This window comes from Hemibagrus wyckioides, linkage group LG09 (genome assembly GCF_019097595.1).
Source record: "Hemibagrus wyckioides isolate EC202008001 linkage group LG09, SWU_Hwy_1.0, whole genome shotgun sequence".
Taxonomy (NCBI): Eukaryota; Metazoa; Chordata; class Actinopteri; order Siluriformes; family Bagridae; genus Hemibagrus; species Hemibagrus wyckioides.
In genome coordinates, this window is record NC_080718.1 from 22,037,656 (window position 1) to 22,062,788 (window position 25,133).

Sequence of the window (25,133 nt, forward strand, 5' to 3'; positions counted from 1 at the left end):
GGGCAGAGACATACAGACAGACAGAGAGAGAGGTAGACAGAGAGTCAGACAGACAGACAGAGAGAGAGAGAGAGAGAGAGGCCAGAGACAGACAGGCAGGCAGGCAGGCAGTGAGACAGAGTATGGTATAATTGCTGTGTAAAAATAATTCTGCTGTAAACCTTTTTTCAGTATAGATTCAAAAGTGAAAAAACAAAAGCCAGACAAATTGGCAAAAAAAATGCATCACTCCACTCCAATCCAGTCTCACTGTCCTCTTTTATCATCTACTGTAGTTATTCTGGGATATTTTATCCTCTGATCTGTGTTTACAGTGTTGTACAAGAGACACTTTTGACCTCTTGCCTTTGAAACAGGTTTCACTCCACAGTAACCGAGCGTCACTGGTCCAGTTTCGGCTTTAATCATAAACCCACCCCTATTTTGGCAGATTATGCAACCGGGGCTCAAGAGCTCAGCCGTGTGTATGTATTGTTCATGCAGAAGTGGAGGTGGATTTCTCACTTGACCACATCTGGACAATGCCTTCAAGTTGGTCTAGCGGCTTCCAGCTGTACCGCTGGTATGTAGTGTCTAATCTGTGGAATGTGTCAGAAGAGTAAACATTTAGAGTGCAAATGCTCTGACAGTTGTGTCTTCCAGCTGTGGATTGTAAAGTGATAAGAGGACCGAATCAGGGAAAACTACAGCTACAGATGACAGAAAACATCAGCCATTTCAAACCAAGCAGGTTTTATATAGACTGCTGCACATGATATAACGCATAGGATATCCATACAGTGTAAAATGTGAGACAAATGTGTTTGAATAGATATTACCCAAGCTATTAAATAAGCATGTGCCTCAGCTTTAAACACCTCACACTCTCAGAAAACTCTCAAATTTAACTCAAAACTAATCATTCACATTCACACGGGGACACAGAAGTGTATTCTCAAATCTTTATTTATTTAAAAAAAAAAAAAAAAAGCACATAAAATTTAAGCACAAATTTCACATTAAAAACAAGTCTTTTTACAACATGCTGGAGTGTGCATAATACAGGTCAGGGAAATGATAAATACGATGGAATTCACTTGATTTTTAATGTCTGTAAATCCTTCAGAAGCTAAAGTAGTACCTCAGACCCCAAAAACATTTTTATTAATTTTATTTTGGTCTGAATTCAGACAGGTTTTTTTTTTTGGTGCGAAACCTTCTACAGTACCTGATCCTAGAGAATTACAAGACAAAGAAGAAATGTTCTAGGCAAATACTTTTTTTCAATTGAGCATCTTGCTGATGTGGTTTGAAGACAGAGAAGCTGGCAAGGCACGGAGAGAGACAGTCGTTACAAAACAGACACTGACTGACTGAATATCCATTTACAGTAACACTTAATCTGAAAAGAACACGGTAGTTTGTAAAATGTCATTATAGCCAGAAGCTAATGTCCGATAATGTCCAGTAATAATAATGTTACTGTCTGGCAACAGGACAACAGTCACATGTTAACCTCGGTCACCTGCGTAAAGTTTATGGCCACTTGTGTCACTTTGAGTGCAGGAAAAGTAAACACAGATTACAAGGCTGCAAGGTTATGGCCTGAACAAAGTAGTGGCTACATTCGAGCAGTTCCCCAGTGTTTACATACAAAATACACCGCACTTTCGTGCCAGACGGAGTCTTGACCAAACGTCTGGGCGAGAACTTAAAGAGGGTCTATTTTTGTTCAGGATGTTTGCAACAATTCCGCTTGACTAATATATCCGAGCATTGGAAAGAAAAAAAAAGAAAAAAAGAAGCTAAACTGCTGATAATTAATCCAAACAAGCCGAAGTGGACATGTTATCTGATAATTTCACTACCAGAAGACTACTGTGCTCAAAAACATATCCGCGATACACAGAATACTGACTACTGCAGACTTTTTGCATACTGGCATCAATTAATATCCAGGCGGCAAGTGCATTTCTAAGAGATTTAACACAGTGAGGCAGCGAACTAACACAAAAATCATTCGATTTATCTAATATCAGTGAATAGATAGACGCGAAGAATCTTGGAACAGGAGACAGAATTAGGATGAACGGATCCAGGGATGTGCGCTACATAATTAATCTAAGACAGGAAACCTACACGGGAAGCTGTTTTCCTCGCACTGGTGCTGCCTTGCACTGTGACGCAAGAGGCCTGTGTGAGACACACTCCCCAGCCGAGGGAATTACATGCAGGATATCCACATTTTGCCTCGGACATTCTTGTGGCTACAGTATCGCGAATGGCATTACTCAGAAAATGTCATAAGCTTAGCCTTACATTCTCAATGCAAGTGCAGATGAGCAAGAGAAGCAGGTGTTAGCCTTCTACACGATAAAGCATGATAAAACTAATTTTATTTCCATTCACTGGAATATTAATCAATAATAACTAAAAGTGATTAATATAATTTATTTTTTTTAGAGGTTTATGTAAAATAATTCTGCACTATTGTTGCACTGTTTATTAGTGCCTACTCAAATGACAAGTCTGTGTCTGTCCTTGTTTCAGACACGTCTAGACTAAGCATATAAATATTTGCACTAGCCAATAATAACAAACACTAATTTAAGACAAAATAGGCCAACAAACTTCACATAACCTTTGCTGGGAAAAAAAAGGACCTGGCTTCAGTTCTATGCAAATTTAAGAAATGAAACGCCATATATATTCAGGATTACTCTTAGTGACTATTCAGGTCTTCGAACACACCCGAGAACTAGTAAAGCCAGGTCAAGTGTTCTGGGATAATTGAGATAATATCTCAGGTGAAAGGTCAAGTGAAACCGTACAGTACAACAACAAATAAAAACAAAAGTATTGGTCATGCACAAAATGTGGAATAACATGAGCACCAAGGTCAACGTGTTATGCTTAATAAGGCTGAGCGGGTCCGAGTTTACCAACTTGTTGGGCGAAAAAAGAAACCCCGGGAAAATCCGGGATCATCATGAAATGAGCAACAATCCATTCCAACTATCAAGAGGAAGAAGAAGAAGGAGATGAAGGAGAAGATGAAGAAGGAGACGAAAAAGAAGAAGAAGAGAAGAATTCATATTTGAAGATCAGCCTGATGATGACCGTGCATGGCAGAGATTCAAGCTCGGATTTGAACAGTAACCCAGCAAAAACGCGACCTACGGCACAGAGCTGTCTTTAATGGCTCAGACTGAAGCAGACTAGTGCAATATGCTATCCACAGACAAGGAGTTGCAACTGACTGTCTGCTTTCACACAGTGATTCAGGAATTAAATGGAAAGCTATAAATGTCAGGGACCATAAAAGACACACCTCAGAGGAAGCATGTGCAGTCTTGGCTCTCAGACTTCATGATAATAGAGTCTGGTAATTAGTGGGAATTAGGTGATGAAAAAGCCAAACCCTATAAAAATGGTTCAAAACATAATGCAGGTGGAATGTGCTTGTCCTTCATTATGTCGATATAAAACCACCAATATGGTGAATAAAAGTGAGAACCTGGAGCAATTCTTAAAGGAATCACCTTACTGTCTTTATCCCGTGAACCAGTTTGCAACTGATTCTGCTTTGTCATTATGCTTAAGCTAATTTTCCCCCCATATAATTTAATAAATTAGTACTCTATTAGGCAAAAACTAGAAATAAAACCACAAAGAAAGTGAACCATCATGGAGTCTGAGGTTCAGTCTTCCATTAAAAAAAAAAAAAAAAAAATCTGTCTATAGTCAGACAGAATGAAATATTGATCATTTAGGTCATGCCCCAATAATTGGGGTGTTGTAGAGAGAGATAATTGCTTGTTCTTTTGCACGATCTACAGCATTTACTCAGTGTAATACTGACTGTGAGGCATTTCAAAGACTCCATCAAAAGTTATGTTTCTTTGATCAAGTTGGACACACAAATGTCTTCAAGTCTTCAAACATCAAGAAAAAAAACCCCCACTGATGATTCAATGCTTCAGGTATCAGTGTTGTTTTCCTTGGAATACTCCTCTACCAGCTGCTCGTAGGAATTAGAGTGATCAGATCTGTCTGTGAATACGGATCCCTCCGATTCGAAACACTGCTCCTCCTTGGAATCAGTTTCGGACTCAGCGTTTTCGTCCGAGGTCGAGAGCTTGACCTTGATGTCTTCATCCTCGTCCTCGTCCTCCAGGCTGTTGTTCAGTAGGTTCTCTTCATCGATAAAGGTGATGTTGGCATTTTGAAAAATAACAGGTTGATACTCATTGGAGTCCCACATGTGACGGCCAGGACCACAGCCCCCAGGCCCGAGGTTCCTGTGCTCCTCTCCTGCCTCTTTATCCAACTGATTCTCGTACATTCTCTCCACGTCCAGCTCACCCTCGACCTGCATCTCGTTTAGGAGTGGACCCTCTTCTGTGCCAAGCAGGTAGCTTTTAGACTTGGAGAAGACCACCGTGACACGGTCACTAAAGCTGTAGCGGCGTTTCTGGCGAGGCGATTGGTCTAGGTTGAGAATTGCATTTCCGTTAACGGAGGCAGCATCGTTGCAGCTCTTGGAGCGGATGAATTCGCTCTGCCTTTTTTTAGTGTCAATGGTACCGGCATGCTGATCTTCTCCATTTTTGGTACCGATCTGTTTGATGAGGTCGTTGTAGCCCACCTTCCTCTTGGACAGGAAGCTGAAGATGTTGACGTCGTTGCCAGCAGCTGGTAGCTGCAAGGCCTTGTTGGTGTCTTTGTAGTGCTGGAACTCATCCAGTGAGAGTTTTCGCCGTTTTCGCCGCTTCTTCAGAGCTTTGTGAGCTTCGATGACCATTCGCACCTTCCAGTTAAAGAAGAGCGAGAGCCAGGCCAAACCCAGGTATATCCACACCTCAACAAAGTAGCGATACAGAGTGGGGTAGTTAGCATTGGGGTCAACACCTAGAAACACAGAAGTGGAGCATGCCTTTAATATACATCAGAAAGAGAACATGTACAGAGCAGCATGTACATTACCAGAAACTACAGATAAGTGCAAGATTCAGGGCATGAACAAATAATTGTTTGAGAAGTTTGGCTTGGGAAAGGTGTTACACTAAAATGGAACCTTTGTAATCACACACTGATTAAGCAATTCCAGCAATTCATTATCATATGCATACACCAACAATGGCACATTATTTCCCAGAATGGGCTGATATCTTTCCAAACAGTGTTAATTTGTTTTCCACTCAAAAGTTTATCAACAAATCAAACACAGCATTCACCTGCTACAAGATCACCAAATCCGATAGTTGTCAAAGTGACGAAGGAAAAGTATAAGCCCTCTATGTAGGTCCAACCTTCCTGAGACATGAAAACGAACGGGGGAATAACCAAATGAACCAGGACACCCCATATCAGGAAGACAGCTGTGCAGGTGAACTGTGCCTTCCTCTGTAAGGATAGAGAGAGACATTGGAGTAGAATATTAAAATATGCATCAAGGACAAATTAGGGTTTGATAATAAAAACAACCAAATGTTAAAGGCTTTGCATCAATGGTCAAAGCTGTATGTATATTAGTACTTACCAATGAAACGCCTCGCTTGGTAAGATATTGCCCGAGGTGTTTTGCTCTTCCACCAAAAAACTTGCCAAGTTCGCTGATCCAAGTCAGACAAAGTGGTACACCAAACAGTCCATAGAAAATGCAGAACACTCTCCCTACTGGGGTTTTGGGGGCAATATTGCCATAACCTAGTGGAATAAAAACAGACAGTATCTTGAATTTATGTTAAGACCTTAAGTGGCTCAAGTAAGCTCATGTTATTCACATCAGGAACATATCTGAGTTTTACACCACCAAGCAATAAATTATAAGCTAGTTCACTGGGCATGTAAAAGCTCCAGTTTGATTCCTAGCCCCATGTTTTGGTTGCCTGGAAATGGACAAAGCTATAAAGTTGTAGCTACCTTAATGTAATAAAGTTTGGTGAGCTAGTTAGCTCTTTAAGTGCATTAAAACAGAAGGGAAACAGACTAGTATATATACACAGTGAATTGAGATAGACTTGGGTTTGGCAACCTTGACAAAAATAAATAAATAAATCAGCAGACTGTTGAATATCAGTTGTGAAGTATCTATTGTCTCTTAATATGTACTGCCCTACTGATTTGTCCACCCAGAGAACATATTGCTTAAAACTATAAAAAAACATGCAGTATATAGCTTAAATGTTGTATCTGACCTTATTGACAATCAAAAGATTATGGCTCAATATCTTAAATAAAAGAATTGTCAGATAGAAAGAATTCCAAGGTCATTATTTAAAAAAGAGAGAGAGACGTTATTGTGTATTTGAACAGCCTGATGTGTTTGGTTCTTGAAGGAAATGTCTCTGTTGACACCAGGGGCTTATCAAACTCTCTGCTAATCTTCTTCTCCAGTAAATTTTTCTTATCAGAGAACAACAGTACTGAACGTTTAGACTCTGGACATTCCGACAAAATGGAGAGAATTCCACCTGAGCATGCCATCAGACCACAAGATCTACTTAACCGTACTTTTAAACATATTTTTTTAACCAAATAATTACTAAACAGAATCTGTTGACCCTTAGGGAAAATAAATAGTCAACTACTTCCTGCCCTTCATGATTAGTTAAGATAAACCAGTCTTCCTCTGTTTATCCTCGAACTATAAACAGATTAAGCGATTCTCACGGTGAAATATAAGGATTTGACTCTTACCGATGGTTGTAATGACCGTAGCTGCAAATATGACAGCATTTGGCCAGTTCCAGTTGTTAAAGGTTTTTTCTCCTGTGATGGTGACTCCTTGTCCTGCAGCCTCGGATACCACCTACATTAAAACAGACCGAAAAGTCGTGCTTTAAGAAGTATTTCACACAATTTCAAGATCAGCAATTAGAACTTGTTGAGTCATGAACCAGTCTCACATCCTTGTAACTCTCTCGCATCCTTGACTGAGATTATCAGACGGTCAAAAATGCCACCCTCGGACATGCGTAGGCTTCCCCCTCACTAGGAGGGCTTTTGGAAATGACTCGGAGATCTCGGCACGCAATGCTATCACAGAGATGAGGCAGACTAAACTTTAATGTGTCCCTAAACAGCTATTCGTCAGTTAGGTAATCAGAGATGAAAAGAGCAGCTGAGGTCTGTGCCAGGCAGCGATTCAAAGCCTCCTCCAGTTTAAGATAAACAAATCACTTCTCTCAGTAGATTATTCCATTATTTGAAATAAAAATTTCAACGTCAGATTGCTTTGATTAAATCATTGATTTAATTCATTGATTTATCGATTAAATCAGATAAAAACCCACAAGCAAACCGAGCTGTATAATACTGATTCATCCCAGGAGGACACATCATAAATATATCAGTTAGCTGTCCGATCCCATGTGCCCAGAAACGTGAAAAATAAAAACCGTTAGCAACAAAATACAGCGTTTGCATGCTTGACAAAAATTTGGCCAGCGTTTCTATTACAGAATGCGATTCTCTGATATTCAAAATCAAGTGTGGCTCTTTATATTTTCTCATTATGTTTAAACATGAGGTGACTCCATATGGTGCTAGTCTCACATAGCCAGACCTTCAGACTGACAGCAGAAGGTCTGGACTCCAAAGCAGCTCTTATCGGCCAAGGGGGCATCTGACTGACATGTAAAGCAACCAATCACACTTTGTTTTGCTCACCATCATGTTCCTGGGCGTGAAACTGTAAAGTCCCTACGAAAACAGACTGTCGTGCAACCGTAGATCGTTTAAGAAAGTCACGCAAATTAACAAGTCTATACCATGAACTTCACATCATTTGGAAACTCCAGCGTTTAGCTGATCCTCATAAGCGCTCACTGTCACAGTCGGAAACATGACGGCTCTGTGGGCTACTTGTTCCATCTGTCGAAGACGTTAGGATCAAACTTTATGGTTTATGAGAGTCACCATTTGGTGCCTGTTACAATTTCTGTGAATCAGAGCTACGAAGAAGAGACACCTGTTGAGAGTTTTCAGGAAAGGAAAAATAAAAGTTCCATTTTGCTGACTCAAATGATGAACCATCTGGAAACCAAAAAGCAAAGCACATGAGTCTTAAAATTTCCCCAATAAGGGATCTAAAAATTTCTTCCTTTTTTTTTTTTTCTACAAGGGGTTTTGTGGCAAACTTCTGCAAAAGTGCTTCCTTCAACAGAGGATATCCTCCTAGAACGGAAGGATATTTGATATTTAGTACCAATGGCAATTTATAACCTCTAATCCATCTCTCATGATTGTTATTTATTTTTATCTATCCTGGGAAATGATGTATAGGGCCATACCACAGCACACGTTCGCTTGTTTGGCTACACTGGCTTTATGTCTAAACACTTGGTCTGTATGATTTCAACCTTTTGCAATAAGCCATTTATCAAGAAGATTTTACGGAGGCCGTGTTTATCAACACCACATCTGCATTGCACAGCTGATTAAACAGAACATGGCCAAGACAATGGTGTGTAGCAAGTAAAGTTCATGAGCAGGTTAGCACTGGATCGCAGTTAGAGTCATTACTCAACCTGAGAGAGAGAGAGAGAGAGAGAGATAGATACAACAACTATGTGTGAAAGCTGTACGGCGTCCTCTGATAGCTGCTAATTAACTTGAGTTGAATTGGGTAAGAAATACTGTCACAACAATCTTTCTTACAATATCTTACGAAAATTTTCTCTCTCATGATGAGTTGTAATAATTGGCGCCTATCAGACATTCTCGCTGAAGTGACTAGCATTCGGTTGTACAGTTACACTTCTAGTACTGTCTAGAGCCTGAGATTTTGTTGAGTTGAGGGTTTATTATGAACCATGTAGTCTCGCGTATCCAGACTTTTAGTCTGACGGCAGAAGCTCTGGACACCATAGCAGTTTATATTGACCAAGGACCACCCAAGAGGACGTCTGACTGACATGTAAAGGAAAAGGATCAGTTTGTTTTGTTATGCATCATGTTGAGGGGCGTAAAACTGTAAAGTCCCTACAAAGACAGACTGATATGCAACCACAGATTGTTCGTTAAAGAACAATTTAATTAAATTTGGAAAATCTGTGTCGGAAGTAAACTACATTTAGCTGCATTATGCAGTTCAATAGGAATAAAGAAAATAATGAGTAAATAAGAAATAGCAACAGGCATTCTTTTATATGAACAACAACTTTCACCCCGTGCTTCAGTGTTTGCATGAGCTGAGGAGCAAAAGGAGTTGTATACACTCCCAATAGGAGTTACATCCACTTCTGATACACAATCAGTGTTTAATTCTTAAGCAATCCCCTGTTGACTATATTTCACTGAGGAAATAAAGCAGTATTTGCTTTTCAGTGTGAAATGTTTTCTGCAAGACTAATTAAAATAAAAGCAATACTGTTCATGTACTACATTTAATGCTCCGTCCACTGACCTGACTGCCTTCCTCTCTTTAAATAGAATCACATTATACTATGAAACATGAGCATTCTGAAACTAGACCAGCATTCCAAGGTTAAAAGTGAAACTGGTTCTTTTTTTCCCTTTAACGCCACCACTAAGAACATCATATGTAAGCATCAGCAAGTTCCACTAGCAAAATTTTCAAATATAATCAGACAAATCAATGCATGATGGGTGACAGAGAAGTAAACATTTCCTTATGATGCCTGAATCAGCAGCTGTCTTGGTTTAGAACTTTGGAGATAACCGGTGTGATAACCTAGATATTAACCGCTGCCTCATTTCATAAAGGTACGTTTTAGTAGATAAGTACATTCTGCAGCTGTCTGATGAGGAAATAATGTCTGTCTATGCAATGACTAACAAATCAACAACAGCCTCTATGATGCGAAAACCACAAATTTGTGAGCTCTTGTCTACTGTGATGTACATTTTACCTTGCCTTCCTGTCAAATATCTGCTAAAAAAAAAAAACGCAATCGCAATTCTCTAGAAAATTCACGTCACCTCGGAACAGTGGCTTCAGGTTACCAGTTTAGTGGTTTTATGCTTGCAAAACGTAATGATTCACGAGCCTAAATATGTCAGCAAAGTTCTGGGTTTGGAAAGCATTCATACCTTCGTATCTTGCGATTTGAGTTACTGGAAATTTTTTTACATCTGAACACATCATCATACTCACACCCACACACGAAAAACAAAGCTGAAAACAAATCTGTAGGAGTGCAACGTGGCTCGGGTTTAGCTGCACGAGAAGCTGCTGCGCTCTTGCACATTGGCTGTATGCAGTATCTTTCATAACCTTGACCCGGTGCCAGAACTTTCCTGACGCACTCGCACTATGATGTGGGTTAAATCAGTGCTGCACAGAGGCGCTGCCAACCGCAAGCAAACAACACAGTCTCAGTCATCAAGCCACTTTGGTTTTTCACAGCATCATGCTGCCATCGCCAGTCAAAATTAAAGGTTTCCTGTATGATCCTTGAAACCCCTTTGGGAAATCTAGTAGCTCCTTAACTACCACTGCCTAACCACCAGCTTCTGTTGGCTGCTTTAAAATCAACCACAAGCACAGCTTTCACAGCAAATTTACAGAAAATAAGATATGGTAATTGGAAGGCTCCAGTCAGCATTAGTCTAGATTGGAAAGTCCAACAGAACAAGAGACCAGTAATGAATTAGAGTCTGTATCAAGACAAATAGTGACTATTTGGTCTGTGAGTAATCATTGTGTTGTTAATGGTAACGTTAAAATGTTCATTTCCTTATCTGTGCTGTGCCAATCAGTTCAAGTCTTTCAAGGTTGGCGACAAAGAACTTTATTAAAATACTCTCTTAGTTATGAGCTGCACAAAAACTGAAGCATGTTTCTCACACAGGTTTGTGTCTTGTTTAAAAAAAAAAAAAAAAAAAAATCATTTTTTGGTCATGAAGTTTAGGAAAGGTCAGAGAAGGAGAACAGCAGAGAAGAAGAAGCCAATGAAGAAAGAGAAGAAACTGACAGATCTGGCAGAACCTCTCAAACTGCTTGATGTTAAGCACTTGAAGTTTGGTTGCTATCCTGAAACTTCAAATTGCATAAAATTAAAAGGTGCTAATACACGAACGGCTCCAGTTCGACGGCTCCAATTCAACGGTGGTAAAAACTGTCACTCTAAGATGTCCAAAACCTTGCGAGCTGATGCACGCACCAGACAGTCGCCAGAGTAATAATGTTTATCAGTGGGTGGGACAACTAGCATTCCACTTAACAAATATGTTTCCTGCTGATTAATATTTTATATATATATATATATATATATATATATATATATATATATATATATATATATATATATATATATATATATATATATATATATATATATATGAGTGTGTGTGTGTGTGTGTGTGTATGTATATATCATATACACGTATACACACACACCATACAAGATGACGGAAAAGCAGTGTGTGCCACACCTCTTCGCTACAGATCATGGGTGCCAGTTGCTGCCCATTTGCATATTTAAACTTTTCTCAACTTTGTTGCGTCACTCGACACCACGCCACATCTGGTCATTAAAAGTCACATTCACCGGAAGTCGGCTGTTAAAATTTCTGCAGTGATCCAGCTGATATTATAGTTTTTATAATTACGATTCATGATCTAAGGCTAATAATAAAGGGAATCAAAAACATGCGATTTAACAGAAAAAGGTTTTCATGCCCGATATGATAAAGGTTTCCGTAAGGAGACAGCTATTTAACATTTATGGAGAGGACTTTGCACTCTCTGGTTTCTCAAACAACCAACAAGCCGACTTGTGTCGCTGATGATGCATAATATTAAATGTAACTATAAATGGTTAAAAAGTACTGCTAATTATTAAGTTAATAATAAGTATAAGTTGAATAACATTTCAGAACAAGCTGTTAAAGGGGGGGCAAAAAGTCCACTTTGTGATAGTAATGTCCCTCCATTTTGCTTTGGTCACATCACACCATCCTGAGGTGGATTATCATCTTCCAAAAAGTGTTTTACTTCTTAACTGATCTTACTTGTGGCAGAAATCCATACAAAAGAGAAACAGATTTCAGTTCAGGAAAGCTTGTAGCTTCCAGACTTGTGACATTTAGTACAGAATTTCACCAGAAATTTCCACTGTGAGTTTTTCAATCTTTCCAAGATCTTTTTATTGGAGAAGTAACTTGCATCAGTGGAAGTGAAAGTTCACCAACATGAGCAGTTTGCAGTGCAGTGCCTCTACTGATAACAGTTGCAGATTGCCGTTGTGGTTTTGCCACATGCTGGTTATCAGGAGTGTCGACTCCGTGGCTGAGGGAACAAAACTGTGTGTAGCTTTACACTCCTCTGGGTTTGGAGAGCTCAAGGTGTCTACAAAACTAAATATCTGTAAAGAGGAGCTGACTACTGATTTAGTTAAATGCAGGTTTTAGATGTGGTTAAAAAGATGGTCAATTCCAATTATTTAAAATAATTTGATTATCATAAGCTGTACAGTCACAGTTGTCAAGATGTGTGAGCTTTGAAGACAATTTTGGGTTTGATTTCTAAATGGACACTGTGGTAATAATATAAATCCCTCAGGCACTGAGATTACAAAGCTCATGCACCAACACCCCACAACCCCACATCATGGATGGACACACAGACTCTTTCACTCACTCACACAAGTGTCCGATTTCACTACAATCATCGGCTGCCGTCCTGTCATTATAGCTGTGAAAATATGAGAAGTCAGCCACTGAGTCAGCCAAACAAACGGCTGACGGTGCACAAGCTCCTTTTTCATGTACGGAGAAATTAAACCATCCAAATCGCCCCATCGGACGCGTTTGCTCTGTGAAGACTCGTTTCAGTCAGAACACTTGCTTATTTGTATAAACCTTCCTGAATCTTCTCCTGTCATTATCACTCCGAGCTTGTCATTGAAGGCTCTGAAAATGAAGTTTTTCTCTTTGTATCTTTATCACGCCAAAGCATCAGGCTTAAAGATGGCAAGTGTGGTCAGGTTCCAGATCCAGTTAGCTTAGTGATTTACGTTGATTCTGCTCCTGGCAGGTTAATATATTAATCTCCAGAAGAAAAGAGTCCTTTAAACAGAAACATTTCAGTGCTTCCAGGGAAAACTTGTCCAATGAACTCTGTTCCTGTTTTTGAGGACATTCTGGTCCTGTTTAAACCTTTGAGCAACTGATGTGATCACAAGTAGGGGAATATGTAATAGTATTTCTAATGGCTATATTTGTTATCCTGACAAACTTGTAAAGGACAAAAATGTACATTTACATTAGGATTTTGCCTTTCCTGTTGGCCTACAGATGAAGCTAATTATACAGAGCATTTTGCAATATTAAATCCTACAGAAACTGAAAATGTAGTGAATATAGTGAATATTTATAAGCTGTATAAAGGAGCAGTGAAGTTGGAAGATTGCAGTGGAAAATAGCGCATCTGAAACACTAAATATATATTGTGTTAAATATTATATATATACACTATATTGCCAAAAGTATTCGCTCACCCATCCAAATAATCAGAATCAGGTGTTCCAATCACTTCCATGGCCACAGGTGTATAAAATCAAGCACCTAGGCATGCAGACTGTTTTTACAAACATTTGTGAAAGAATGGGTCGCTCTCAGGAGCTCAGTGAATTCCAGCGTGGAACTGTGATAGGATGCCACCTGTGCAACAAATCCAGTCGTGAAATTTCCTCGCTCCTAAATATTCCACAGTCAACTGTCAGCTGTATTATAAGAACGTGGAAGTGTTTGGGAACGACAGCAACTCAGCCACGAAGTGGTAGGCCATGTAAACTGACGGAGCGGGGTCAGAGGATGCTGAGGCGCATAGTGCGAAGAGGTCGCCAACTTTCTGCAGAGTCAATCGCTACAGACCTCCAAACTTCATGTGGCCTTCAGATTAGCTCAAGAACAGTGCGCAGAGAGCTTCATGGAATGGGTTTCCATGGCCGAGCAGCTGCATCCAAGCCATACATCACCAAGTGCAATGCAAAGCGTCAGATGCAGTGGTGTAAAGCACGCCGCCACTGGACTCTAGAGCAGTGGAGACGCGTTCTCTGGAGTGACGAATCGCGCTTCTCCATCTGGCAATCTGATGGACGAGTCTGGGTTTGGCAGTTGCCAGGAGAACTGTACTTGTCTGACTGCATTGTGCCAAGTTTGGTGGAGGGGGATTATGGTGTGGGGTTGTTTTTCAGGAGCTGGGCTTGGCCCCTTAGTTCCAGTGAAAGGAACTCTGAATGCTTCAGCATACCAAAACATTCTGGACAATTCCATGCTCCCAACTTTGTGGGAACAGTTTGGAGCTGGCCCCTTCCTCTTCCAACATGACTGTGCACCAGTGCACAAAGCAAGGTCCATAAAGACATGGATGACAGAGTCTGGTGTGGATGAACTTGACTGGCCTGCACAGAGTCCTGACCTCAATCCGATAGAACACCTTTGGGATGAATTAGAGCGGAGACTGAGAGCCAGGCCTTCTCGTCCTACATCAGTGTGTGACCTCACAAATGCGCTTCTGGAAGAATGGTCAAAAATTCCCATAAACACACTCCTAAACCTTGTGGACAGCCTTCCCAGAAGAGTTGAAGCTGTTATAACTGCAAAGGGTGGACCGACGTCATATTGAACCCTATGGATTAGGAATGGGATGTCACTTAAGTTCATATGCAAGTCAAGGCAGGTGAGCGAATACTTTTGGCAATATAGTGTATAGTGTGTATATTATATATATATATATATATATATATATATATATATATATATATATATATATATATATATATATATATATATATATATATATACACACATATATATATATATATATATATATATATATATATATATATATATATATGTAAATATATATATATATATATATATATATATATATATATATTTACATTTTTTGTAATGTGTGCTGCTAATCTGTTCCTTCCTGATTCCTGCTAGAAGTTAGCGCTTGTGTGTTGTCCTGATGTCACAGTGAACATTGTTTAAAACGAGCAAAAATGAACCTAAAAGATATTCATCCGATTTCATTGTTAGCTCTGAAAAAGTAAAGCACACAAACTATCTTTCCTCACCTCACCATTTTCCAGCAAGCCTCAATGTCTTAAAGGCAAATCCGACGTAGACTCGGCTCAACGAGTTAGCAAGATGGCAAACATGCCGTGTTGACCGAGGTATTAGCATTAAAGTCGGATCCTTGGAAACTGATCTGTTTGAGCAGACTATACAGATGAGGCTGTGTGAGAGCTGACTGAAAAGTACTAAAGTGCTGCTACAATGCATGCTTACAGTAAAGACAGACAAACTTCTCAGTGAAAGAACTGTTTCGGGAAACAGTATGCATGTATTAAAAACGTAAGCAGTTTTGGCCTGAGTCATTTCCTCTAGGCGTTTATCTGCAAGTCATTCATGGTGGATATTTTATTTCAAGTTGTTAAAGTAATGATGTTAGATGTTAGTTTAAATCCCAGGACCACCAAGCTGCCACTGTTGGGCCCTTGATCAAAGCCCATAACCCTCTACTGCTCAGTTGTATAAATGAGAAATGTAAGTCGCTATGGATAAGAGCATCTCCCAAATGGCATAAAAAAAGTAATATTGCTCTTTTGATACGGTTTTTGATTTTCTGCTACTAATGTTCGCTCAGTCTGATGAAGTATTCCACTCATTTATTCAATTACTAAACCTTTTACTTAACTACATTTTTGGGTTCCTGCTTTAATCATTTTTTCGGTACTTTTCCACTTTTACTCAAGTTGATCACGGCTTTTACTCGTACTTAGTTCATCATTTTAATCAGCTCCCTTCGCTTAAGAAAAGTCCCTGACCACCTTCGGAAAGGATCAGATCACGAAACATTTGATCCCACTTGCACCTGTACCGAGAAAGTGATGTTAAAACAAGGTCTGAAAGATCTTTCCGGGTCACCAAGGTGTCAAATCGGTCTCAAATTAAATGCAAATTACCACGTTTTCACTGGCAAATAAAGAAGAGGACGACTAACATTACAAACGACAAGTGTGAGACGAGATTAAAAAAAAAACCCACAAGAAGTCTCTGGCACGCACAACCTGAGTGCAGATGGAGATGCATAGCTCCAGAACCTCTTTATCTGGGCCAATTATGAAATAAGAGAAAATGGTTGCAAAGGTCTTTGGCACCATTTCAGTTTCAGTGCTGGTCATAAACGCTATCATATCTTTGCAAAGTTAATGATCTTCAGAGGAATTTGGACATGGTCATCCATGGCTAGTTTGCTTTGGTGTCATGAATAAGCCAAGTGAGATAGATCGATAATCTATAACTACAGTTAGGCAGTGTGTCCTGACCTCTGTAACTCACTGCAGTGTAAAATTTAACAGCTGTTTTGAGCATCTCTGCATTGCTCATTTTTTTCCCTAGACATCTTGAACAGAAACAGGAACTGATACCAAGCATGCCTTTTCCCCTCTATTTCAGAGAAAAGTGCAACCTCAAGTTCACAGAGCAGAACATGATCTTTAGAGAACATGAGAAGAAAGTGCCATTACAAGGGCTTGGTACATCCATTCTTCCACATGTAATGACCCTGTAAAGCTTTAACAGAGCTCCTGTGTTCGGGTTAATCAGCCATAAGGAACAGCAATCCTATGACAAGTCTAATAAGTTACATTTACAAGAATGTTAAGACTGAAGGAAGTGTACAGCTACTGCGGTAACAGGTTAATTATTTGCCACTTCCAAAGAATGCAGGTGTTAATGGAAAATAAAGCCGTACCAAACACCTGCATTTCCCACACCTATATGTATGAGGTTGCATATGTTAGAGATGACACTGGACTTTAGCCTGAAGATATACGATTGCTTGTTTGATGCTACATGATAAATGAAAACATTTTTAAAAATATATATTTCATAAGTCATAAAGCCGGAAGCCCTTTAGCGAGTAACTAAGTCTGCACTTGAAAAAATCTACACCACACAGTAATCAGTCGAGACATTTTTTAATAACAGCACGGTGTATTTAATATGCTTCGTCCCAGCTGTCATGTGGTGCTTGTCTTAAACAGACACACAAAGGAGCCCTCAGGACACCCCCAAGCCACCCCTACTCATACCCAACCTTCATTTCCAAGCCAATCTGCCGTCTGTGAACCGTGACAAAAGAGAAGTGAAGAGGGGGATGGGGGGATCTAACATGTTTTTCTCCTCTCGCTGAATGGACGTTAGTTTAGGGAAAAAAGGGGCGTGGTGTAAAGAGTCATGAATTATGGAGACGCTTGAGGCTACTCAATGGCTCAGTAAGATCAGGGGGTCTGAACATGTCTCCTGCGGTCTCGTTGTATCCCCAAATACACCTGCTAAAAATCTTTACATCCTTTGACACTCAGGACTAAGAGAGACATTGTCAGAGATATAAAAATACTCAATGTACTTACTCTTGCACACACACGCACACATTCACATACACTTTGTGTATTATTACATACAGGAAACATGACATGGTATGATGGAGCAAAAAATTTCTCTGAAATACAGTGAATCAGTCCCTAGATCAAGCAGATTCCTAGGAATTCAACTTTTCCTACTAATGTACTGAAATGAACCTTTATTTTGTTATCTGTACATTTCCTCAGTTTATCTCCACCCACAGCATTTGCTTCAAGGTTCTACAATGACCTCTAGGTGAGCACAAAGCATCTCAACTGATGCCACTAGCCTCGGATTATCTGTTAAACGATACAGCCAAAACACTAGAAAAATACAAACAAAAAGTGTTATTGCATGTGAAACGGATGCCATTTAACCACCAATTCGACATTTTAAGCCATTTAAACAAGCCAATTGATCGTAAAAGTACATCTTAGGCACTTTCATAAAGTCAATTTGACACACTCGAGCAGACACAACATCAGGTGTTTTGATCTGAGGAATCCAAAACAGTGATAAACTTTTGCAAAAACTTTGGCTGCACTATCTGCGGAAATAACATAAGTGTACAGAATTAAACATGTGACATTTTGTACCACCAGATCCTTCCTTCTCTCTCTCTCTCTCTCTCAGTAGACAGACGAGAAACCACAAGGATGGGAAGGCCAAGTCCAGACAATAAAACTATTCAATAAACCATAAGTGACTAAATAGATGAGCTGAATTTGATTATGATGGCATGAGTTCCCAAGCTATTTTGCTTAATCTCACAAAGAGAAAACTGTCGATTGTGGAGGTGGCTTGCGAGACTTTGTTGCCGTGCAAAGAATTGTCGTTAATAAAACGTTGAGCGTATCAAAAGAGATAATGAGTTGTAAACAGGTACAAGCACGTCCCTGTCTGTTTTGCTGCTGGATATTTGGATATTAAGTTAGGCAGCACATGCATGCTTGTGGAGGAGTCCCTGAACAGCATGATGCAACACCGCAGTTTATGAAAAGATAGAGAGTTTAACAAATGGATAAACATATCATGCAAAAAAGGTGTCTAATATCAGAAATATCAAAACATAAGAAATAAAAACTACTTCTGGAAATAACTTGGATTTTACAAACACTCCATGAACCCTGATTAAACTGAAACAAAGGAGGACAGGGAAATGGGATAAAGTAAAATGGACAGATATACATATATATATATATATATATATATATATATACATATATATATATACACACATATATATATACACACACATATATACATATATATATATATGTACACATACACACATATATACACACATATATATATATATATATATATATATATATATACACACACATACATATATATATATATATATATACATATACATATACATACACATACATACACACACACACACACATATACATATATATATATATATATATATATATATATATATATATATATATATATATATATATTCATTATATAAATAAAAAAACAGCATATATATTTAGACCCTAAATACACTAATTTCCTGGCACTTTTGTTTCAGTAAACTAATGATATTGACATCTTATTATTCATATACACTTCACCATCTGTAAATTGTTTATGATCACTGAGGGACACAGTTCTTGTTCCATACAATGCCTATAAAAACACTTAAGATCTTCAGCTGTTTATTCAAAGGGGAAAACAAAACAAAAGGAGGATCTTCAAAATCTCATACCTCCAGGATCCTGTCCAGATCTGCTTTAGTGAGACACGGGTAATCTTTCAAGATCCTTTCCTTCTGTTCGGTGTACTGAGCCACTGCCAGATTCCAGTTTGGCTCCTCGAGCACTTGGAAGATTGCAGCCCCGATGGACAGGTAGAAGATGACAGCCGAGGTCAGTAAGGGCCCTTTATCAACCATCCTTAAGCCCTAAAGAGGGTGTAGGGTTTATAAGAGCATGCCCGATCACTCCCCAGCTGTGTAACTCTGCTCCAAACTCGCACGCTTCTTTCTTTCTTTCGGGGGGAAAAAAAATGAAATCTGTACTTTCCAGTTCACATGTGCACCTTTCGTGCTCGCGCTTGTTAGAGAAGTGTGTAGAAGTGTGTGAGTGTGTGTGTGCACGAGCACCCATCAATGTCCATGTCTGTGCCCATGTGCGCGCGGACCTAAACTCGCACCGCTTGATTAAAGCGCCTGACCGTAGCAGGAGGGAAAGGGGGCGCGGTCTGCTACGGTGGCTCAGAGGTACACAATAAAGCACAAACTTGATTAGCGAAAGCCTGACAGCACAACTTTAACCCATAACACGACACCACGAAGCATGAAAGAAACCGCTGAGTTTAGGGAAACTCTTTCACGAGCGAGAGAGGATCATTTCTGAAGATATGTAATGCTATTAGAGCAGGGTGTGAATTTTGGAGGCAGGGTGTGGTGATAGTGGTATTGATATGGGGGGGGCGCCTTAAAAATTAACATTAACCTTCTGAAAAAAAGTAAAAGTTTGAGACTTAAAAATAGAAATTACGCAAACATATTTAACATGTGTTACAATGTGTATTTAAATATATGTCATATATATTTCCCCAGCTGTCATAAAGATGATGGTGTATTCTGTACACCCCTACAACAGATCATACCATTTCTCATTCATTGTCAGCAGAAAATCCAGTTAGTGTTAATTCAAGCGTTAAAGGTGCATTAGGGAAATTTTGTCAAAGATAGATCTCTAACAGTTAAATGAGCATAGTTGAGTAAGATTTACATTTTTTCCTCTCAGTTTTTCTGCCTCACATCTGATGGTGGTTCAACCACACTATATTGCCAAAAGTTTTGGGACACCCCTACAAATCATTGAATTCAGGTGCTGGGCTTGGTCACTTAGTTCCAGTGAAAGGAACTCTTAATGCTTCAGCATACAGAGAAATTAATTTTAGACAATTTCATGCTCCCAACTTTGTGGGACCAGTTTGGGGATGGCCCCTTTTTGTTCCAACATGACTGCACACCAAGATCCATAAAGACATGGATGAGCGAGTTTGGTGTGGAGAAACTTGACTGACCTGCACAGAGACCTGACCTCAACCTAATAGAACACCTTTGGGATGAATTAGAGCGGAGACTGTGAGCCAGGCCTTCTCGTCCAACAGTGGTCAGTGCCTGACCTCACAAATATGCTTCTAGAGGAATGGTCAGAAATTCCCATAAACACACTCCTAAACCTTTTGGAAAGTCTTCCCAGAAGAGTTGAAGCTGTTATAGCTGCAAAGGGCGGGCCAACTCCATAATAAATTCATGTGTATGTAAAGGCAGACGTCACAGTTTTGGCCTGGCTCACGGTTTCTAATTCATCCTAAGTTCTTCCACACCAAACCCACTCTCCCATGTCTTTATGGACCTTGATTTGTGCACTGGTGCGCAGTCATATTGGAACAGGAAGGGGTCATCCCCAAACTGTCCCCACAAAGTTGGAAGCAAGAAATTGTCCAAAATGTCTTGGTATGCTGAAGCATTAAGAGTTCCTTTCACTGGAACTAAGGGGCCAAGCCCAACCATAATTCAATGATTTGGAGGTGTGTCCCAAAACTCTTAGTCATGGCTTCACTTTCAAGCACACTTGAGCATTCAGCTGTGTTGAAGTTGCACCTTTCTAAATATCCAGCTTCTCATAATGATTTATAAAGGAATGAAGGGGTATGACTGACAAGTGGCCAATCCTAGTACAAACATTCTGGAGCGAAAGGCAGGTTTTCATTCCAATCAAGCAGGAGCAACACCTGATTCTATTTTTATTAGACTCAATACATTTAAATAAATTTTACATTCATCATCCTGAGGGAATACCATTGTACTGTAAACACTTTCCACCATTATGGAGGAATTTGAGTGTGAAACAGCAGGTAAAATTTGTCTGGCAAAACAGAAAAGGGCACAATATGTGGGAATACAATGAACAGCCAGTAGCATTTAGGACTTCTTTTTTAAAAAAAAAAATATTGTTAATGGCAATTGTCACACAAAAACAAACTAGCTTGCTAGTATTTTTAGCAGGTTAGCACTGCTTTCTCATGACACCCGAACTGTATGAACTGTATGACTACAACACGAAGAAAATTGTGACACAAAAGTTAATATTGACCACTACTTTGACCCCATGTCAGCTTCTTAGTATCTGTAGCATTTGTGGTAAATTTACCATCAACTGCAAAGAATGTTGGCCTTACCTGTATTTTTCCATGTCATTTTCTTTAAGTTGGTTTGACTTTGGCAGGACTATATTAGGTGTCTCGTAACACCATGTACAGTACAAATCAGAATTTGAAATGTGTTTATGTCAACTAGACACTTAGCTATGACCACAGAAACGTAGGTAGTTGTGGCTAAGTGGGTAGTTGACCTAAGCACAGGGAGGGGCTTTTTTTGCCTCTAGATAGAAAAAGCATCTAGCTTGCATTTTATGCATGCCTTTTTTTGCACTGTAGTACTCCTACATGTGGCCATGGCAAGTACCACAAGTTGGCAAAGAAACCAGTCCAGAATGGATGAAATATCTAAATTTGTACTCTTAGACATGCTGTATGCTTCCGTAGAAGTATATTAGTCTGACTTTCTTGTGATAGTAGGAAGTTTAATGTCCATCCATCCAACAACTTCTGTATCACCTATCCCACAGAGGGTCACAGAGGACCTGGAGTCTATCCTGGGGCACAAGACATGGGACAACCTGAATGTGAGACACTTTTGTGTGAGATCCGTAAAGTTCATTGCAATTCAAACGTAACTACAGTGTCACTTTTGCACCACAGAGTTGGTTGTAACTCAGTGCTATGTTAATAAGTGGTTATTTTTGCCAGTTTCTGTGAACAATGTGCAAAAGAGAGTCCAATATAGGACTTTTTGTACTAGGCCCTTCAGCAATTTCTTTCACAGTATGTTGACAAGTTGTTTATGTTGTCATTACTAATCATTCTGCAAACTGACTTGCCCACAGAGTTCTCAGATCAAACAGAAAATACTTTTATAACGTCTAACAAGAATTAGTTCTAACCTCAGTAACTGCCTGCTAAATGAATTCTATTGCTAATAAATCATTGGAATTACATGTGAGTGAAGAATATCTTTGAAACCATATCTTGAACTTTTTCCAATGATTGTAAACAGGAAAAAGTTAGATCACATAAAATAAAATAGAATAAAGAAATAAAAAGAAGGACATGTTGAACTGTGCTGTGCTCAAGGCAAAAGTACCCAGGCACTGACAGTATAATTACAGTTTTATTTGACCAACAAATAATGGCAGGCTTTAAGACTTTACCTTACTAATCTGCATACCTGAAGCTAATAAGGTCGGCATGCTCTGTACCGTCTGGATTCCTCCCATAACTAGAAGGCTATGCTCATGTTTTTTTATTTTTTATTAAAGCCAAGTCTCCGTTCATATTTATAGTATGTATTAATCTTTAGAACAACATGAATGTGAGGATGAGGTTTATGAATGCTTTATTTTCAAAGTAGAAGACTTTGATAACATATTTGCCTTCGTTTCTGTATTCTCAAACTAGTAAGAAATGAATATTCCTAAACGGCACATCGCTGGTTTCCATTAACCCGCTTCTGAGCATTTTCTCTTTTTTTTTTTCCAGGAGAGGCAGATTTTTGTATGCTTGGGCGTTTGGCACCTCACAAATCCAACACCTAAAATGCCAGCTGTTTCACAGGAAACATTTCAGACAGAGTCTAAATATAAAGGTGACATCACTAACAGAGTAAAATAGCTCAGCTTTTAAATGAACGGCATGCACCCAATTTAGCACAGAAATGAACTTTCTCACTATTTTCATACAAGATCATTGTCCTTTTTTTTTGCAACCAAAATTGCAAAATAAAAAGCATTTAAAACAATGCTGTATTTTTCCAGTGTGAAGCATTTTCTTATTGAGTTTGTTACTTGTGTATTGCAGATTGTGCTAGATAGGTTTGATAGGTTCACACTATTTTTTAGAATGCATTTGTGTTAGATACAATCCGACAACCTGAGAATGGTTGAGAAACACCCATTTAATGCATTTAACTGTTAAGAAGCAAAGCCTTGAAATTGTACCTGCACTATTAACGGGTGAGTCTTTTGTACCTTTCAGTAATTTTAGAGGACTACATTTAATCTGATAATTGGACAGTAATAAGCACTGATGCACCTTTGAGTGATTATTTGCATTGGTTGTAATTTCCGAGAACAATAGAGTGCCTATGCAGTACATTTTTAGACAATGTAGGTAAAGGTACATGGGCGTATAAAGCATTACTCCAGTACCTGTTAGGTCCCAAAGATATTTAGGAATGGGCCAGTGAAGTTATGAGCCAATTTACAAATTATACTTCTTTTGTTTATTGGTTTCATACAGGGGATTAGATTCCAAAAGCACACACTTAAAACTAGGTAGTATTTTACACTGAACAGGCATAAAATTATGACCACCTGCCTGATATTGTGTTGGTCCCCCTTTTGTGTATTCTGACACCTTTCTATCAGAACCAGCATTAATTTCTTCAGCAATCTGAGCAACAGTAGCTCGTCTGTTGGATCGGATCACACGGCCCAGCCTTCGCTCCCCAAGTCCATCAATGAGCCTTGGCCGCCTATGACCCTGTCGTCGGTTCACCACTGTTCCTTCCTTGGACCACTTTTGATAGATACTGACCACTGCAGACCGGGAAAACCCCACAAGAGCTGCAGTTTTGGAGATGCTCTGATCCAGTCGTCTAGCCATCACAATTTGGCCCTTGTCAAACTCGCTCAAATCCTTATGCTTGCCCATTTTTCCTGCTTCTAACACATCAACTTTGAGGTCAAAATGTTCACTTGCTGCCTAATATATCCCACCCACTAACAGGTGCCATGATGAGGAGATCATCAGTGTTATTCACTTCACCTCTCAGTGCTCATAATGCTATGTATATAGCATACATTCATGACTGTACTTTATCGGGAACACCTCTACATCTGCATATTCATGCAATCATCCATTCATCATGTGTCTACAGTTTTAAAAAAACAAAAATCATTCAGATGCCGGTCAGGAACCTTAAATAATGTTTCCATCAAACAACAGAATGAGAAAAAAAATGTTGTAACTGTGGTATGGTTGTTGGGTCCAGATACGCTGGTTTGAGTATTTCAGAAAGATCTGGGATTTTTCCACACAATAATATCTAGAGTTTATACAGAATGATGTGGAAATACAGCAAAAACAACAACAAAAAAACATACAATGAGTGGTAACTGTGGGCTGAAACGCCTTGTTAATAAGAAAGGTCAGATGAGAATGGCCAGACTGGTTCAGGTTTACAGGAAGGCTATAGTAACTCAAATAAACACTCTTTACAGACCATGCTGAGCATAAAAGCATCTCTGATCCAACAACATGCCTAACCTTGAGGCAAACAATCTACAACATCCAAGAACCACATCGGGTTCCGCAAAAAATGGGAATCGGAGGCTTTGTTTTGAGTTTGTGAACCTCTAAAAGCTTTTTTTTTATTTACTGAAAGGCAAACTATATATTAAATTGTATGTCATCTTGGTGTGACATGATCAGAGACTTTACGTGACGATGGCTGCATCAGAGTGCCATAAAAAGCTAAGTAAAACATGTAGCAATGCAGATAATACCGCAATATATGATTATATTGCCATGTTTATGTCACTGTGTCCTAACAACAGTTACAACAGAGATGTGATAAGCTCACAGTTGTGGCCAGTGGGATAACAAAT

At 39.2% G+C, this 25,133-nt stretch overlaps 1 protein-coding gene and 1 long non-coding RNA gene across 3 annotated transcripts; one reads left to right on the forward strand and one right to left on the reverse strand.

Annotated features, from left to right (window-relative positions):
• Nucleotides 1-933: 933 nt before the first annotated feature.
• Nucleotides 934-20,189, reverse strand: kcnk5a (potassium channel, subfamily K, member 5a). 2 transcript variants are annotated; one of them, XM_058399380.1, is made up of 5 exons: nt 19,097-20,189; nt 6,682-6,793; nt 5,522-5,688; nt 5,217-5,385; nt 934-4,890 (listed from the first exon to the last, which is right to left on the reverse strand). In XM_058399380.1, the coding sequence occupies exons 1-5, from the start codon at nt 19,280-19,282 to the stop codon at nt 3,959-3,961; spliced, it is 1,566 nt and encodes a 521-aa protein (XP_058255363.1). In that variant the 5' UTR covers nt 19,283-20,189; the 3' UTR covers nt 934-3,958. The 2 variants fall into 2 exon arrangements, with proteins under 2 accessions (XP_058255363.1, XP_058255365.1); XM_058399382.1 differs by lacking the exon at nt 19,097-20,189 and adding an exon at nt 6,891-10,146.
• Nucleotides 19,133-23,160, forward strand: LOC131359482 (uncharacterized). Its single transcript, XR_009205785.1, has 3 exons — nt 19,133-19,256; nt 22,035-22,091; nt 23,005-23,160. It is a non-coding gene; the product is annotated as an uncharacterized LOC131359482 (long non-coding RNA).
• The last annotated feature ends 1,973 nt before the right edge of the window (nt 23,161-25,133 follow it).

Coding starts and splice junctions, on each gene's coding strand:
- kcnk5a (XM_058399380.1), bottom strand. CDS start 19,282: ATGGTTGATAAAGGGCCCTTACTGACCTCGGCTGTCATCTTCTACCTG. Junction 5,386..5,521: donor CCAAGCGAGGCGTTTCATTG/GTAAGTACTAAT, acceptor CTATCCTTACAG/AGGAAGGCACAGTTCACCTG. Junction 4,891..5,216: donor ATTTGGTGATCTTGTAGCAG/GTGAATGCTGTG, acceptor CTGTGTTTCTAG/GTGTTGACCCCAATGCTAAC.